The sequence below is a fragment of the Sinocyclocheilus rhinocerous genome, unplaced genomic scaffold, assembly GCF_001515625.1.
Source record: "Sinocyclocheilus rhinocerous isolate Xijiao unplaced genomic scaffold, SAMN03320098_v1.1 scaffold873, whole genome shotgun sequence".
NCBI classification, from domain to species: Eukaryota; Metazoa; Chordata; class Actinopteri; order Cypriniformes; family Cyprinidae; genus Sinocyclocheilus; species Sinocyclocheilus rhinocerous.
Window position 1 is genome coordinate 577,226 of NW_015655580.1, and position 18,104 is coordinate 595,329.

Here is an 18,104-nt window from a genome sequence, read left to right on the forward strand (position 1 = left end):
AGGTCAAGCCCACCGGCTGCTGCTCCCACAAGTCCGCCCGCCGGCCGTTCAGCATTCAAGCCTGCCGGCTGCGCCGATGTCGAGCCCGCCGGCCGCAGCAACGACAAGCCCGCCGGCCGCCCAATTCACCCATAACCAAGGGAGGAGGATGAGGAAGAAAAGACTGTTCACAGCCCTCATCCCAGCCCCAGAGCTCGTTCCAGTGTCGGCTCCAGCCCCTGAGTTTGCTCCAGTGCCTGCTCCTCGAAAGCGCCTTGCTGTACCTGCTCCTCCAGAGCGCCCTCCAGTGCCAGCTTCTTGTAAGCACTTCCCAGTCCCTGAAACCAGCCCAGAGTGGGCTCCTGTTCCTGAGTTCAGCCCACGGAGGGATCCTGTTCCCGAGTTTAGCCCACGGAGGGCTCCTGTTCCTGAGTATAGCACACGGAGAGCTCCTGATCCCCCGTTAAGCCCAGGGAGGGCTCCAGATCCCCCGTTAAGCCCAGGAAGGGCTCCTGATACACAGTTAAGCCCAGGGAGGGCTCCTGATCCCCCGTTGAGCCCAGGAAACCGCCATGGCCTCCCGAGCTCCCTGCACCGCCATGGCTCCCCGAGCTCCCCGCTCCACCATGGCCTCCTGAGTCACCTGCTCCGCCATGGCTCCCCGAGCTCCCTGCTCCGCTATGGGTCCCGGAATGGGCATCGCCCTGGAGGCCTTTCGTCCAGTGACCCTGTCCCTAGAGGCCTCCAGAGCGACCACCCCCCCTCCCCATTGGATGTTGTCACGCCGCGGGACGCGCCTTCCGGGAGGGGGGAGTAAATGTCAGTCTTGTGTTCCTGTGCCTTGTGTTTCCCTCCCTCTTATGCCCATTTTTGGTCTTCCTGTTCCTGTCCTCATTATGTTTATTTGGTTCCAGCTGTGTCTGATTAATTATATCATTTGCCCCTAGCATTTAAACCCTGTGTTTCCCTGAGTCTGTGTCAGCTGTTATATGTCTTCCTTGAGGTCCTGTGATTACCCCGTTGCTTGTTCCATTAAATTCCATGTTGAAGTATTCTCCTATGTCTCCTCGTTCCTTCCTCCCAGTGAAACGTGACAATTATCTATTCCGTGATTTTAATCGATGATTTTCTGTGAGCATTATGCAAATATTTTACAAATATATCCTGATACCATCTGATTTGTACAAAAGCAGGTGCTTACAAACATTTTCCCATGTGTACACTGGATGAAGACGTTGCTCTGGCTTGTTAACGTTGAGGGAGCAGCCCGCCTGGAGGGTCGTCAAAGTGCTTTTCTTTCTTTTATGGTCTTAACGCTGTCATTCATCATCGTAAAACAGGTTTACTATTCATTACAAGCTGTTAACATATTAATGTGATCTGTAAACATATTTTTTTATAAACAGCCCACCATCAGCTGAAGCAAACTCCATCCATGATCCTGTTCATGACAATTTTAACCAACATTCAGTGAACAACAAAAATACAATCAATAATATATAATTTTTGTTATTTTTTATTAGTCAGACAGGGTAATGAAAGAAACACAGTACTCCTTCAACACTGTTTATAACATTTCATTGTGTTCAACACATTTCCTCACAAATACAGAGGTGGTAGAAAGATGATTACCACATATCTAGGTTACTAACTTGAAGGATCCCATGTCTGATCCCAAGCAAATGTGACTCATGAACTGGTGAGTTAATGACATAGTGTAACAGCTTTGTCAGATCACCAGTGTGCTCTTGTGCAAGACACTTAAACCCAACGGGGCTTTCCCTACATTAAGACATGAGAAAGCATCTGCTAAATGGCATCATTTATTTATGTTGATGTGGGTTGCATATTTAGGATCGCTATCTAAAATCGGTGGCGTCCTCAAGGAATAATAATTCCATCCAGAGACAAGGACAGATACAGTATGTCCATCATGTTCTCTATGTAAGATACTGTTTGTGTGGTAACAGCACAAGACGGTGAGAGACGAGAAGGTACAATACAAAAAGAAGGGGAAAAAAACAAAATGTCAAAATGTTCTGTTATAAAGCCACAAATAGGGAGTGTGTTTGGACAGTGAAACTTGGGGAGGAGGAAATGAAAATAACAGCCGGAGAGAAAGAGAGAAGAGAGGAAAATAATGTGTCAGCATAACAGCTGTGTGTCTCTACATCTGCGGTAAATTCCACTATTGCAGACTTACCATTTACATTCAAATTAATTTTATAGTGTGAATGAACTTAGCAGATTTTCTTTTTTACCTGCGACTTCATCTCATACAGCACAGCATCGTCTGGTGTGAGCTGAATCGCCTCATCCCACCTCTTCAATGCCTCCCAGTTCCTACAGCAAACACATATACAGAAAATACTCCTGTAAATGATTATTTAAAATATCAAACACGCATAACAACTACATTATGTTTAAACACACATAGTGCAAATGCACGTACAAGAACACAAACACTGCTGCACACATTTATTAAATCACTTCATTATTATAACACTTACAATCAAACTGTTATCAAAGGCCAAATGTCTAGCATGCAAAATCTGTTTAGCAAGGTGGATTCATATGACAAATGGAATTTAAATTATTATACAACACCTACAGTGAACGAAAAAGCTAAAACAATTGCCAGTGAATAGTCTTATTCGTACCAAGCGCACAACAAATATTTGTTGGGCTGAATGAAAAGCAAATTCACACTGATACAATAGATGATTCAAACACATCTCTAGCGAGTCTGTTAACTGGTAAGCATCAGAAAAACAGGCGATTTTAATAAATAGAACAGCAATTGCGATGGCTAAAGAAAGCATGCATTTTGAGTAGCTTATCAAGACTTGGCGAATAAATAAATTTTAGCTATAAAGGCAAGACACATATTTCTAAGCATACACATGAGAGCTTTCTGGTTTGCAAAATATATAATATACTATAATATAATGGATGTATGCACACACAGACCCTCACGACAATTGAGGCAGAGTGAGCAACATAAGGTATGTAAGGAGTAAAACAGGATATTTGACGACAGGTTTAACACATGCAACTGCAAGTCTTCTCGTTTTCCGTCCCTCCAGAAAAAGCTAACTGACAAAAGAGTATAAATAAGTGTTTTGATAGCTCATCAGAATATGGGGTTTAAAAAAAATCACTTTCTTATGACTATAACCATTACACAAAAGAAAACAGTCTAAATATTAAAGATACTTGCATCATAAAATTTTACGTTTTAGGGTGCAAAGGAATGTTCTTGGGGAAATAGGACATGAGGAGTAAGTTTCCCCAAAATAAAACTTTATAAGGACTAAAAAGGCTGAAAGACAATGTTATTTGACACTAGGCTGTGTTTAGATTCTTGGCATACTACTAATCTTGTGTAGACAATTTGACAGTAAATGATCAGGCCATTTTTTTCATTGTGAAAAAAACCAAAAGGCTTGTTTGCTGGTTAATTGATCAGCTGTTTTGAAAACAGACGTAGAGGTACATTGTGTGCTTGAATGCTTTATGTCAGAACATGCAGCCTTCTAAGAAAACCAAAGTAATTACTGTACCTACGTCCCAAATTTTGAAATGAGAAGTTCACATTTCAAAACATGTCACTTGTTGGAAATGCTGGCAATGAGGGTCTGACCTCATTACCACATTAAATAGAAGACTTTGAATTTTAAGCCCTTATAAATTCCTGTAATTCTCCAGACCAAGCAGTCACCTCCTCTTCACAGAACCAGCTCCTGTATTTACACAATGTAAGCTAGTAAAAAACTAAGCTAGTGTTAAACATCAGCTGGGCAAATACAGCATGCCATTTTTCTAAGAGTCCATAAAAATGGTTAAGATTCGTTAGGCTGTGCCATGTCTGTGTTTATCATGCAAATAATATACAGTGATTAAACAGAAGCATGGGATACTGTTTAGAGACCTGTGGTAATTGATGAGATAAGGGCTTCCTATGAAGGAATTCATTAAAGCGCCCACAGGGGAAGGAAAAAAACCCCTCAAAGTCAGTTAAAACGAATTTACTAGATATTTTCCAAGTACATGATTGTGAAAGACGTCATAAGCTATGGAAAGGCAAAAAGTACATAGTGTTACTGTACCTGCAAAAGTGGGCGTACTGTAGGTATGAGGAAAGGTGTACTCCTGTTCATATTTTCAAACGTACCTCACACTAGAGTAACATAAAATTAGCTGACTGCGCAAAACATGGTAAACAAAACTTTTCACTGATTCAATACATGGAATTTTCCGTATTTAATATTAACTTCAACAGCATAATATGTTGGAACACCTCAGGCAATGTTATGGGAACAAAGGTCAGCCAGCTATGTAATACATTTTAAATTACATATATGCTCTGTCACAATCTACATTATTAGTAGAAAAGTAAGACAAGTGTTTGCAAAAAAAACATCTTGTTATTTTTCTTCTCCGACTTGCAATAAAAACCATGTGCTACATGTGGTAGTGTGAAAGCATGTTTGGGTGTGGTTTTGAGAAACCACAAACGTTTTGTGTGACAAATGACATGGAGAAAGCACTAAAAACCCTTAAAAAAAAGGTCTCCACCTCATCTAAAATGTAAGAACACACACAGAGTCAAATCTGTAAAAGTAATGCGGTCTTCGTACGTGAATGAAACCCTCATAAAAAAAGATTTCTCATTACACAGACGTTATAAATAACACTACAAGATCTTTGGACATATGCACTGCAAATAGAGACAACTTGGCACAGGGAAAAAAGAAGGTACTCACAAACACAACAGTGAGTTAAATTCACTTTACAGCTGGACCTAAGCAAAGTGGCAGGAGAGCATCTATAGAATTATTGACCAATGTTTGATATGAACCAAATTTTAAAGATCATGTGTACTGTAGACCCTCAAAAAAAATTTGATCAGAAAATCAGAACTGGGCAAAATGGTTAGCAGTGTCAATATATCCAATGATGCACTGAGCAGGCAAAACATCTACAACATCACAGTACAATGTGCTAGTATCTTGGTACAATATTTGACAAAGCATTTCTACACTATGATGTCTGGAAGCCCTGTTCCTCCCCTCATGAGGACGCTGGGACACAGACTGTATGGCGCTGCCTTTATATCCATGTTGAGCCAGGAGTCACGTGAAACTGAGTGATGTTGTGTGCAATTATCGTCACCCTTAATGTAAGTGACACTGACACTATGCAATGTCAAAGTACTATTTGTCTGTTCCTTTGTAACTGCGCCTTAGACGTCAATATTTCACGAACCCCCTGCAAACTTAATCTCTTTTTTTAATTTAAAAAGGCAGATTAAAAACAAGACAATGTGATTATTGAGGAATTTAATAATATTCAAGCATTAAGTCTTAATATCACAGAATATGCTAAATAAGCAAATTTATCAGCAAGACATGGAAATTGAAGTTGAGTCCAGCATTAGGAATATGCTAGGTAATAATAAGTCACCTGCTATTTCTGTTGTTTGGTAGCAAAATCTATCACTTTTGAACTGTTAGCACTTTCAGAACTTAAATTTCAGACATCTGTAAAATCAGTTCTGCAATGGAAACTTACAAATGGTCTCATTTCATCCCACTTAATGAAGTATGGCAGGAAAGTTTAACTCAAAATGAATGTCACCCAGGAAATAGTCCCACTAATAGCGGAAAAGCTCTGACATGTGTCAACATTACTGACAGGAGACACAAGCCATCTGTTCGGTCACATTTTTCATGACAGACAACTTACTGAACATCAATGAGATAAGGATTATAGGGTGTCGTTTTCACATGATGAAATTTGGCTGATTTCACATAATGGTCAAAACAGAAAACTCTCCTACACTGAACTGCATATGGTAATATGATATAATGTTTTGTTTAATGTATAAAAAAACTGAGTGAAAGCACACTGTTGAAAGCAAGTTTTACACCCTTTCACTATATAAATATATATATATATATATACACAGTAGTCAACATTTGACGTGGATCAAAAAAGTTCATCAGAGTTGTCCTAAGACAAGAACGCATTTTGGTTTAAGGTTTTAGGACAACTTTGACTTTGAAAAGGTTTTGATCCACTTCAAATATATTTCAATCATGACAACTCTCTGAAGATTTTAGCATGGTGATGGATATGACAATGTTAATGTAGTTGGTCTTGGCGGAATAGATCTGCTACGCTACTGGTGCTGCTGCTGAATTGCTGCTGCTGTTGGTTATTGCTGTAGTTGTAGATTATTGCTGCTGCTGCAAGCAAGTACAGGAACTTGCTACTGCCAATGCATATGGCGATACGGTGCCGCCCGTGAGTATTTAAGACATACTGCTGCTGCACAAATAGCATATAAAATAAACCATAGCAGATCTACACAGGTGGAGCTGGGGAAGGTGGAGGGTTTCAGATAAACTCTGAAAGCGCGCTGCAAGAATCTCAAGTGAATGCTAGACAGCCATATAAATGCAAGGCAGAAAGCTCATTGACTGCATATGCAGTATGAACCAATCAGCTTGTGCCAAGTCATTTAACTCTCTGAATATCAACAGAATATCAACAACCCGTCTGCCTGCGCCATCTAGAGTTTCATGACTGAACTATATATATAACAAATATATATATAGGTAATTAAGATGAGTTTCGAGTGAGATAAAAATCTAATTTTTCCAACCTGAGTGTTTACACTTAAGTCATGTGGCAAAAAGTCAAATACGTATCCAAATTATTTTCACATGTTAAAATGGTTAAAGTGTTGCATTATCAGGTTAACTATGCAGCAGTTTATAATCAGTAACAATGGCTGTAAGCCTTGATCTAACTGAGTGGAAGTTTATAAGAAAGAAAAGCCCCATCAAAAAGTAAAAGAAACAAAGTGAAAGTCATGTTAATACTGGGATAACTAATTGGTCTCAGGGTTAAATGGCAAAGTAAGCAAACTGCTGAGAAAATCCAGCTTTCAAAACTCCCATGCAGCTCAAGAACTAACTTGTTATATTGGGTTAGAAATAAATATAATGCATCTTCTAAGCATGGCACTACAGTTGGATAGCAGTGGCGATTCTAGACCTAATATTTTACACTCTTTCAGTTTTAAAAACACAAAGTGAGTTTCAAATGCAGCCTAGTGAGTGCACTGTGTTGACCTGTACCCACTTTCCTCCAGCTCCATGTAATTTCCTTATCACGCTGCAAGAATCTCAAGTGAATGCTAGACAGCCATATAAATGCAAGGCAGAAAGCTCATTGACTGCATATGCAGTATGAACCAATCAGCTTGTGCCAAGTCATTTAACTCTCTGAATATCAACAGAATATCAACAACCCGTCTGCCTGCGCCATCTAGAGTTTCATGACTGAACTATATATATAACAAATATATATATAGGTAATTAAGATGAGTTTCGAGTGAGATAAAAATCTAATTTTTCCAACCTGAGTGTTTACACTTAAGTCATGTGGCAAAAAGTCAAATACGTATCCAAATTATTTTCACATGTTAAAATGGTTAAAGTGTTGCATTATCAGGTTAACTATGCAGCAGTTTATAATCAGTAACAATGGCTGTAAGCCTTGATCTAACTGAGTGGAAGTTTATAAGAAAGAAAAGCCCCATCAAAAAGTAAAAGAAACAAAGTGAAAGTCATGTTAATACTGGGATAACTAATTGGTCTCAGGGTTAAATGGCAAAGTAAGCAAACTGCTGAGAAAATCCAGCTTTCAAAACTCCCATGCAGCTCAAGAACTAACTTGTTATATTGGGTTAGAAATAAATATAATGCATCTTCTAAGCATGGCACTACAGTTGGATAGGAGTGGCGATTCTAGACCTAATATTTTACACTCTTTCAGTTTTAAAAACACAAAGTGAGTTTCAAATGCAGCCTAGTGAGTGCACTGTGTTGACCTGTACCCACTTTCCTCCAGCTCCATGTAATTTCCTTATCACAATCCACTTATTCTCCAAAAAACTTGATTATAAGAGTCGCCAAGGGCAACACGCCTCTTCGGGGGCTGCTGGGCTTTCACTTACTGGTGTAAAGCATTAGCCAGGACCATTGTTTAACAGAGCATCATCATTGACCCCAGCTATAATGGCTAGAATATGTTAAATGTAAATGTGATTTAAAGTAATAAAAGACGTTTAAGTCTTTTGTGAGAATGTGAATGAAACGGTCACCTCAAATAACCTGCCGTAGCATCTGCACTATTGTACAGCAAATGGTCCCATATAATAGGTGGCCTTAACTACTATGCACTTGCATCAAAAAATACATACAATGTAATTACTGTGTTCATATTGTATTGCAAAACATGGTTACACTTTATTTTAAGGTGTCCTTGTTACAGTGTAGTTATATATTTAAGTACTGAATAATATTAATGAACTACGTGTACTTACTGTATGGTTACTGGTTAGGGTTCGGCTTAGAGTTATTTGCATGTAATTATGCATAATTAACTGTTATTATTTACTGTTGTTATTATAATAGTAAATACATGTAACGTGTAACAAGGACATCTTAAAATAAAGTGTTACCCAAAACACTTCTGCTGCAATTGAGTTGGGATATGGGTAAGGTTAGGGACAGGTTTGGTGGTATGGGTAGGTTTAAGGGTGAGTTAAGATGTAAGGGATGGGTCGACAGTGTAATTACAGAAATTAATTACAGATGTAATTACATGCAGGTATTTTTTAAAATATAAGTACAATGTAAAAACATGATTGTACACAATAAGTGCATTGTTCCAAATGATTCATTTAAATTTAAGTACATATTAGTTAAGGCCACCTAATATAAATTGGGACCAAACAGAAATGTAAAAACATTGACTGAAATATGCATTGATACCTCCAGATACACACTACATTTCTACAATAAAAATCTATGAGGGATACATAGACTACTTTGAGTAATCATCCTATTCAGATAGTATATGTAAAATATATAAATTGATTATGTGCGCACTTCCACAAACTTTAAAGTTTTATATGTGAATGTGGGCATTTTATGTATCCTTCATTCATTTCAATTTGTTCCAGATTTCCAATACATTAAAATATATTCAGATCTACTGGGGTCTAGATTCACTTCATATTCTTAAAGCATGACATGAATGAATGCACCAAGGTCTGATGAGCTTTGGACTCCCTGGTAACACAGTGCTATTTTTGCCCTCCTCAGTTAAATGGGACACTTAACGAAGAGTAAAAAAAGGACAAGTAATGCAGTGTGCAAACCTTAATTTTTCCTTTTTCTTTTTTGAAGATCATCCTATGCATGATAAAACAATCAAAATCTCCAGTAGCAATAAAAAAAGAAGAACAGTTTGTACAAAAACCAGTAGAACATTTATCCCCACATGGATATCTTTAATTATGATTATTTTTTTAAAAAAACTTCTTTACTCAGCAGTCAAAAGGTACAGTCAAACATTTTGCACACGTTATACGGTTACCTGCTATTTTCAGTAAATTTTATGAGCCCAACGGCAAGACTGTTTACACCAAAATTCAAATCACCAAATCTGCAGCCAAAGAACACTACAGGGACAACCGGTCCCTTTAGCAAGACAGAGCCAAAGGGGTAATTATACATAAACACCTAAACCTGTGACCCTGTCATTTACTTGACTTGATCTGGCAATAAATAGATTCAACATCTCACCAAAGACCAGCTGCTACCAACGCTTTAGAGACATCATCAGATTTGTGACCCTGTACCACAAAACCAATCATAAGGGTAAATTTCTCGAAATGCAGATTTATACATAATCTGAAAGCTGAATAAATAAGCTTTCCATTGATGTATGGTTTGTTAGGATAGGACAATATTTTGCCGAGATACAACTATTTGAAAATCTGGAATCAAGGGTGCAAAAAAATCAAAATTGGAAATTTACAAAATATCTTCATGGAACATGATCTTTACTTAATATCCTAATGATTTTTGGCATAAAAGAAAAATCGATAATTTTGACCCATACAATGTTTATTTGGCTATTGCTACAAATATACCCCAGCGACTTAAGACTGGTTTTGAGGTCCAGGGTCACATTTTCTAGCAAACACTATCCGGCCTTCCTTTAATTTCTCTGAAAAGCAGGTGCAACAAATATTGGCATAGTGCTACGGTAATCACATCATGAGCGGCAGCGGCCTACGGTGCATTATTACACAGTTTGAGTCAAAGTGCTGCTTAATCATGCCATTAAAAAACATTTCAGACTACAGCTCTTAAAGGAATCCAAACAAGGACGGAGACAAAGAGAGTGGAGAAGAAAAGAAGGAGCTAAAAGATTGTAAAATTGAAGAGTGACACTTCACCCTGACCTCTCATGGACTTGTTAAAGGGGTCATATGACGTTGCTAAAAATAACATTATTTTGTGTATTTGGTGTAATGAAATGTGTTTATGCGGTTTAAGGTTAAAAAAACACATTATTTTCCACATACTGTACATTATTGTTTCTCCTCTATGCCCCGCTTTTCTGAAACGCGTCGAGTCTTTGCAATTTTACAGATCTTCTTTATGCACCAAGAGCTTGTAACACTCCAAAGAGAAAGGAAAAATTGAAATTGCATCATATGACCCCTTTAAGGCTTTACAGGGTAAGGATGCAATAACAGCAGCTTGAGTTTAATACATGCCTCTAAACCATCTTCCAGTAAGTTCAAGCTATTCTTTTATCCTCCTCAAATGCTTGCTGGCTATGACGTTTTATTGCCTTTCTTTGGACACTGAGAAAACAAGCGGCCTAATTTGACTTATTGTTCCGATTAAGTGGTAAAAGGATGAGAAACTTGAGAAAGAAGCCCTTTTTCCTCTCCATCTCATATTTCGTAACACCCACTCAGCTCAAAGAGATGAGGATCATCCTAAGGTTTTTACAGACACACCTGCTACATTGATTCATATAAGAAATGCTGCCTCCATGAGAAGAGGGTGCATATTAAACAATGAAATAATTACTTATTATCTTTGAAAATAAATAATGAAAACAAAAAGCGCATATTGGAGTGTATTACCTTTCAGGTTGGTTGCACTTCATGACCGTTGGTTGAGCTTTTCACAGATATGCTAAAACCAAAAGTCCCATTTGAGTGCTAAAATTTTCAGCTTCTTCATACTGTACTGAACTCCTGTCTAGGCCTCTCCGGCCGGTGTCGGGCTTACTTCATGAAAGTCTTTAAAAGAATAAATTTCAATAGAAGTAGACAGATGTAATCCTTTTTTCTACTTGAAATAAACAAAGCACAAGATTTGCTTTGAAAAGTGATATAATAAACAGCTTTATCCTTGCTAATATGTGCTCAGTTTATATTTTTCATTCAGGATGAATAATGTAAATAGTTGGTTATAAGTCAATGTTTTTAAAAGCATAGCAAACCCAGAAATGTACTGTATATATAATTCATTTGCATAGGGGTCTGGGCTGTCAAGTTCCAAAATTACAAAAAGGGCACCATAAAAAGCATTATACCCCATAAAACTTCTGCACTATATTTTAGGTCTTCTGAAGCCATATAATAGTTTTGTATGAGCCAGCATATTTTGGGTGAACAGGTTAAACAAGTGACATCCACATGCAGAGAGTCCATAGCGAACCCACAGTCCCATCTGCTGGATGGATGTGGCACTGTTATAATTGACACCGTAAGACCCGCTACTTATCTTCTTTGTTGTTGACTCTAAGAACTCTGTTTCTGTCATTGACAATAACTGCTTTGTCATGTTCCTGGCCAATGCATTGACCTGCTTAAATAACAACTAACAGATGAATAACCGTAAAGGCAAAACAGCTGTCAGTTTTTCCTGGAAGGAATTTGGCTGGCACACGCTGCCAGACTGTAAAAAACGTACTTACTGAAAATCAGGTAAGATGAGAGAGGTTTTCCAGGGGCCAACAAGTATCTTATTATGTGACTTGTCTTTTCAAATCAAGCAGACAGACAGCTACCTGTCAAAACCAGGATATCAATGTCATACCAATTTGTATGTGTGTATATGCTATTGTTCAAATGTTTGGAGTCGGTTAGATTTTTTTATGTTTTTGATGTTCACCAAGAATGCATTTATTTTATCAAAAATACGGTAAAACAGTAATATTTTGAAATGACGAAAATGTAAAAACAGTAATATTTTTTACAATTTAAATTAACTGCTTTGTAATTTAATACATTTTAAAATGTAATTTATTCATGTGATGGCAAAGCTGAATTTTCAGCAGCCGTTACTCCAGTCTTCAGTGTCACATGATCCTTCAGAAATCATATATGTTGATTTGGTGCTCAAGAAAACCATTGATGGTTGAATGGTTGAAAACCATTGCCCTGCTTATTATTTTGTGGAAACTGTAACAGTTTTTTTTTTTTTTTTTTAGGATTCTTTGATGAATAAAGAAAAAAAAACAGCATTCATTTGAAATAGGAATGTTTTGTAACATTATAACTCTCTAACTTTTGATTATTTTAATGTGTCATTGTTGAATGAAAGTTTTAATTTCATTCTAAACATCTTGCTGACCCCTTACTTTCAAACAGTAGTGTACATAAGCAAGGGAATTTTTGCCCAGAACACAGAGTAGATTACAATGGTGCACCCACAAAACACTGTGGAAACATTTAACGTCTTTACATAATTTCAACTCACTGACTCACTTTTTGACTCGTACTACATATAATGCTTCAGACTGTAACTAAAAAATAAAAACAGTAAAAGCAATGTTGTTTAACACTTGGTTCTTTCTGTACACACTTCTTGCTATTCCCCAACATATGTTGCCTAATAGCTCATCCAAACTTGCAATATTTAGCCCTCTGTTAAGACTGCTGGAAATAGACATTTGGATTTAACAAGCACACTAACAAGCACACAAACAAACATCTACCTGCCCTGCTCAGCGAGCAGCATCCCTTCATCCTTTAGCCTCTTGCTCTTAGCAGCACAATCCTCCAGCAGCACCTCACGCCGCCGTTTGATGACGTGCAGCCAATCAACTCCCTCCTTCTCCACATCCTCATTATCCGCCTGCTCCGAGTCCTTCTCAAACTGCTGCACTGTCGTCTTGGAAACTTTTTCCCCCACCTTACGTTTCCAGCCAAAGGAGGCCATTCTGAAAAAAAAAATATATAATGTATTTCTTTCCATTCAAAAGAGGGAACAGCTACTGTATAACTAGCAATAGTGAATACTACAATGTAACAATTAACAGGACAGCCAAGCATTTTCAAAAAAAAATTTACAATACAAATAAGCACTTCTGATAGTGATTCAGAAGGTAGATCTGTTATTTTTCCTTATTCTTTGAAAATTACTACATGTAATTCATTAACAAGTTCACAATATTTACATAAAATGTAAAGACATTGTCTGTGTGTATCCTTTAACCGTACATTTTCAGTCAAAGTCATGAGAAGGACATTGGAAAACTATTCTGAGGACAAACTTTGAAGGTATTGGTATTTTCTACAATGCATGTATTGTATCCAATGCACTGTAAAAGTTTTAGATCTATTTGTTTGTTAGACTATTACATGATCTCATTATAAATACTGTTTTATATTCATTTAATACTACACAGTTTTTTTCCATGCAAAAGCACTGACAAAACAATTAAATCTTTGATTTAAATAAAATGCATAAGACTACACTGTATCACTATATTTTCCATTGGAATCAAAGAAGATAAACATGGGGAATAGACAGAGGTTTGTTTTTGTTTTTTTTAAATAATATATTAATAAATAAATAAATCTTTTAACACACTAAGGTTGTTGTCTGTACTGAAACAAACGCATCATGCATTATTGTTTTTGCATTTATAATGGCTTAACTTAGTTCAATTGTAAATTTCTAGGTTCAGTCATCTCATATTGAACTTGTAACTGCAAGAAGGTCAAGTACACTTGTAAAACAGCCAACTTGAGGTCAATAACAGGCGTAAGCTGGTGAAGCTCTTAAGTAACACATGGCTATTTTAGTCCAATGCGATTTACTGCACAGGCCACATTTATATTGTGTGAAATAACAAACTGAAGGCGCCGGTCAATAAAGCACTTTCTGTGCTGTCATTTTCTAAAGAATCTTTACGTTTGCGCGTGCGGCTGAACACGTAGGCTAAATTAAAACTATGGGTTTGAAAAAGCCAAATCTGATTTATAAATAGAAATCAAAATACGCCAGCACCAATGGCAAGTTGCGGTTTCACCTATGCGACGCGTTACTCACAAATGTTTTGGATTTGTCCACACTCAGCTCTTCTTCTTCTTCTTCTTCTTCTTCTTCTTGGCTTTTAACGGCGGCTGGCAACCAGCGTAATTAGGTGCATTACCGCCACCTTCTGCTCCGGAGTGTGGAACAGAGAGTTACATTCTACTTATTAATCCCGTCCTTTTATTACCGCCACCAACTGGACTGGAGTGTGGAGCACTAATAAGCAACTCATATATGCATATCCATATATATATATATACACGTCACACACATACACATACATAAAAAAAAAAAAGAAGAATAAAAAATATATACCGGTATATATATATATATATATAAAAACACATTCCCAAATTCTGCTGATTAATCCTATTTCTTTAATGTATTTAACAATAGCACCATATATTTTACCTTGTTCTGCATGCTCTTTCAACAAGGCTCAATATTGCTGCATAAGAGTCAGAACATATTACTACTAACCTTGGTTTTACATCCTCTACCCACTGGAGTGCTACCACCATGGCAATTAATTCTGCTGTATACACGGATACATGATCAGTTATTCTTTTCTTAATACTAGTATGAAACTTTGGAATAAATACTGCAGCAGCTGTTCTGCCAGAGGGTCTTTAGAACCATCAGTATATATATGTAACCACGATGGATAAGTCTGATCTAAATACTGCTGTGCAATAATGTTCTTAGGGGTTTCTTTCTCATTCTTAATTTTTATTTGTATTTGAAAATCGACTAACTATACCAGCCCTAAATCCACTCTGATATGGCGATATAAGACCTTTTATTTCTAATATATCATTTAGTCTATGTATGATCATTTTTTCCATCAGTTTACATAAATTAGAAGTTAATGCGATTGGCCTAATTGGATTGGATTTGTCCTTTCCAGGTTTGCCTACTGGTACTATTATTCCATGTTTCCACGAAGAAGGAATATTTCCTGCATTCCATACCTTGTTAAAAAGATTTAAAATATTTTTTAAGGATCTATCTGATAAATGTTGAATCATTACATAACATATATCATCTCTTCCAGGAGTATTAATCAAGAGCTGTGATAAATCTTTGTCTTCTTTCTCCTGCTTTTGATTGTTTATAGTAAAATATTATTTTAATCATTTTGAATTATCATCATCATCATCATCATTAAGTTTATTATTGTACTATATTGTAGGCTACCATCATTTTAGCCCTGAAAACCAGCAAAGATCAGAGTTGGACCATTAAGAATTCTGAATAGTTATTTAGTGCATGTTTGTAAAATCTTGCATAAAATCTCACTGCCCCACTCATTTGTGTGCAATTAAACTTCAGAACAGAATCAAGCACACTAACCTTTGAACTGCACATTGATCATGGACACCCCGTGCACATAAACTGTTTCTGCTGACAGTTCTGCACAACCGATCAATGATTAGTCACTACAACTATGTCAGATATGGGTCTTTAGGTAAACAGATGAATGAATGTTGCAAAATTCTCTGTAGAATAGAATAACTATAGTCAGTGATTTTATCATCCATTAATTGTATTACTTTTTTTGTAAGCACAGATCTTATAACTGAGACCTAGATGCAATTTGTTGCATAAAGTAGATTTACATTGCAAAATGTTAATCAATCAATCACAGATCAAATAAACTAAACTAATACAATCATCTTCATTGTTTTGAAGAGACTGTCCCCCTGCACTCAGGGTGAAATCTGTGATAAACTCTATGGACTTCAGCCAGGCCCTCACCTGCATTCACTACATGTGCAAAAAACCACTCCTTCCTTCTAACTCTATCTGCAATTGGCTAAACTACCATCACTCCCCTTTTAAACGCAGTCATATATCTACACTTAATTCTAATACATCCTTTCCGACAGGAATCAGCAGGAACTCTAGCAGTCAGTCATCATGTCAGACAGAGGTGCATTTGATACTAATGTGGTGACCCTCACCAGGTTTGTCTTAGAAGAGGGCAGAAAAGCCAAAGGAACGGGCGAGCTTACAACTCTTCTCAACTCCATGTGCACGGCAATCAAAGCCATTTCCACTGCAGTCAGAAAAGCTGGCATTGCCAATCTGTGAGTATCTGCTAATGCATCTTTACCACCATTTTAATATTGTGGTTTTCAGACCGTTTCTGTCATTTTTGCTTCCTATAGTATAAAAAGTGAGGAAACTTTTCTCTATTTATTGGTATTGAATGTGCAGCCACACTATCACTTCCCAGACTATACAATGCGCTTTAGTGTCCTGTTGATTAGAAACTTTTCAATAATTTAAACTCTCATTTCCATCTGTGCAAAAAGCTTTTTCTGATGCATTGTTTTTGCACATTTGAACATATATATTTACTATATGCCATGTAGTGTTGTTGCGTCTGCTCATTTCAGCTACTTTGCAAACAAACACTGCAGACTGAGGCAATGATTAGACCTTGTCTCTTGTTGAAATAGGGGGCAAAGGTCATCTCTTTCCTAAGTTATCAGCACTGTGAAGAAATCATACAGACCACATAATTCGCCATGAATAAGTTCCGAATTCTATCTTTTTCTTTTTCTCAGCTATGGAATTGCCGGGAGCACAAATGTTACAGGTGATCAGGTGAAAAAGTTGGATGTCCTGTCTAATGATCTTGTTATAAACATGATTAAATCCTCCTTCACATCCTGTGTTTTGGTGTCTGAAGAAAACGATCACGCCATCATTATAGAACCAGAGGAAAGGGTAAGTGTGCATCATTGGTTTTGTTGTTGTTTTAACCTGAAAAAATCCTTTGATTAATTAAAGTAAAAGTAAATGATGTAAAATTATGTTGTAATGATGTATTTCTGTACAGGCCAATAAACTACCTGAATCTGTACTTTTTTCTTTCTTTTTTTGCCCAGGGAAAATACGTGGTTTGCTTTGACCCTCTGGATGGCTCTTCAAACATTGACTGCTTAGCTTCTATTGGAACCATTTTTGCAGTCTACAGAAAGGTACAGTACAGGCTTTCATATCATTTGCAGTACAAACATATCTCTTTACAGTCATCTAAAGACTAATGAAATGCTTTTGTTTGTTTGTTTGTGCACATGATCTCCAGGAAACTGATGATGAACCCTCAGAGAAGGATGCCTTGCGGAGTGGCAGAGACATTGTGGCAGCAGGGTATGCTCTTTATGGCAGTGCTACCATGCTGGTTCTCTCCACAGGCCAGGGTGTCAACTGCTTCATGCTTGATCCTGTAAGTCAGAATTATGTTACATACCTCATATCCTATTTAAATGTAAATAGTTGAATTACCTCTTCATCTTTCTGCATTCTTTCCTCCTCCATCATTAGGCCATTGGTGAGTTTATACTTGTAGACCGGGATGTGAAGATTAAGAAGAAGGGAAAGATCTACAGTCTGAATGAAGGCTACGCAGCACATTTTTACCCAGATGTGACAGAATATCTGAAAAAGAAGAAATTCCCAGAGGTAAGAGGCTCCAGATTTTGAGAATATTTCACTAAAGGGTCTGAGCTAGAGAAACATCCTACTATCTGTTTAATAACCATTACTATCATGGTAGAGTCAGATCTTAACTATAAGGGCCCTATCATACACACGGTGCAATGCGGCGCCAGGCGCGACGCAAGTGTTTTTTGCTAGTTTCAGCCCGACACAGTCATTTTCACGTCCTGCGCCACGTTGTTTAAATAGCAAATGCATTTGCGCCCATTTGTGCGCTCATGGGCGTGCTGTCTGAAAACGAGGTGTGTTCAGGCGCATTGCTGGCGTGTTGCTATTTTGAGGCAACTGAAATAGACTGCGCCATTGACCAACAAAAACCTGGTCTAACGTCTGGCGCAATATTTTTTCTTTGTTATTTAAAGAGCGTGTTAGTAATATGCGCCTATAGGCGGGTGCACAACG

General features: G+C 37.4%; 2 protein-coding genes across 2 annotated transcripts in view; one reads left to right on the forward strand and one right to left on the reverse strand.

Annotated features, from left to right (window-relative positions):
• LOC107718659 (tetratricopeptide repeat domain 33) overlaps positions 1 to 15,623 on the reverse strand; it is a 21,188-nt gene extending 5,565 nt beyond the window's left edge. Inside the window, exons 1-3 of the mRNA XM_016525851.1 lie at positions 15,546 to 15,623; positions 12,868 to 13,092; positions 2,241 to 2,322 (exon numbers count right to left, since the gene is read on the reverse strand). Coding sequence (XP_016381337.1) covers positions 2,241 to 2,322; positions 12,868 to 13,091 — 306 coding nt within the window. The 5' untranslated portion in view covers position 13,092; positions 15,546 to 15,623. The remainder of the gene's footprint in view (positions 1 to 2,240; positions 2,323 to 12,867; positions 13,093 to 15,545) is intronic.
• A 428-nt stretch (positions 15,624 to 16,051) lies between these two features.
• LOC107718665 (fructose-1,6-bisphosphatase 1-like) overlaps positions 16,052 to 18,104 on the forward strand; it is a 23,716-nt gene continuing 21,663 nt past the window's right edge. Inside the window, exons 1-5 of the mRNA XM_016525856.1 lie at positions 16,052 to 16,282; positions 16,766 to 16,928; positions 17,090 to 17,182; positions 17,290 to 17,430; positions 17,529 to 17,666. Of these exons, the coding sequence (XP_016381342.1) occupies positions 16,113 to 16,282; positions 16,766 to 16,928; positions 17,090 to 17,182; positions 17,290 to 17,430; positions 17,529 to 17,666 (705 nt within the window). The 5' untranslated portion in view covers positions 16,052 to 16,112. The remainder of the gene's footprint in view (positions 16,283 to 16,765; positions 16,929 to 17,089; positions 17,183 to 17,289; positions 17,431 to 17,528; positions 17,667 to 18,104) is intronic.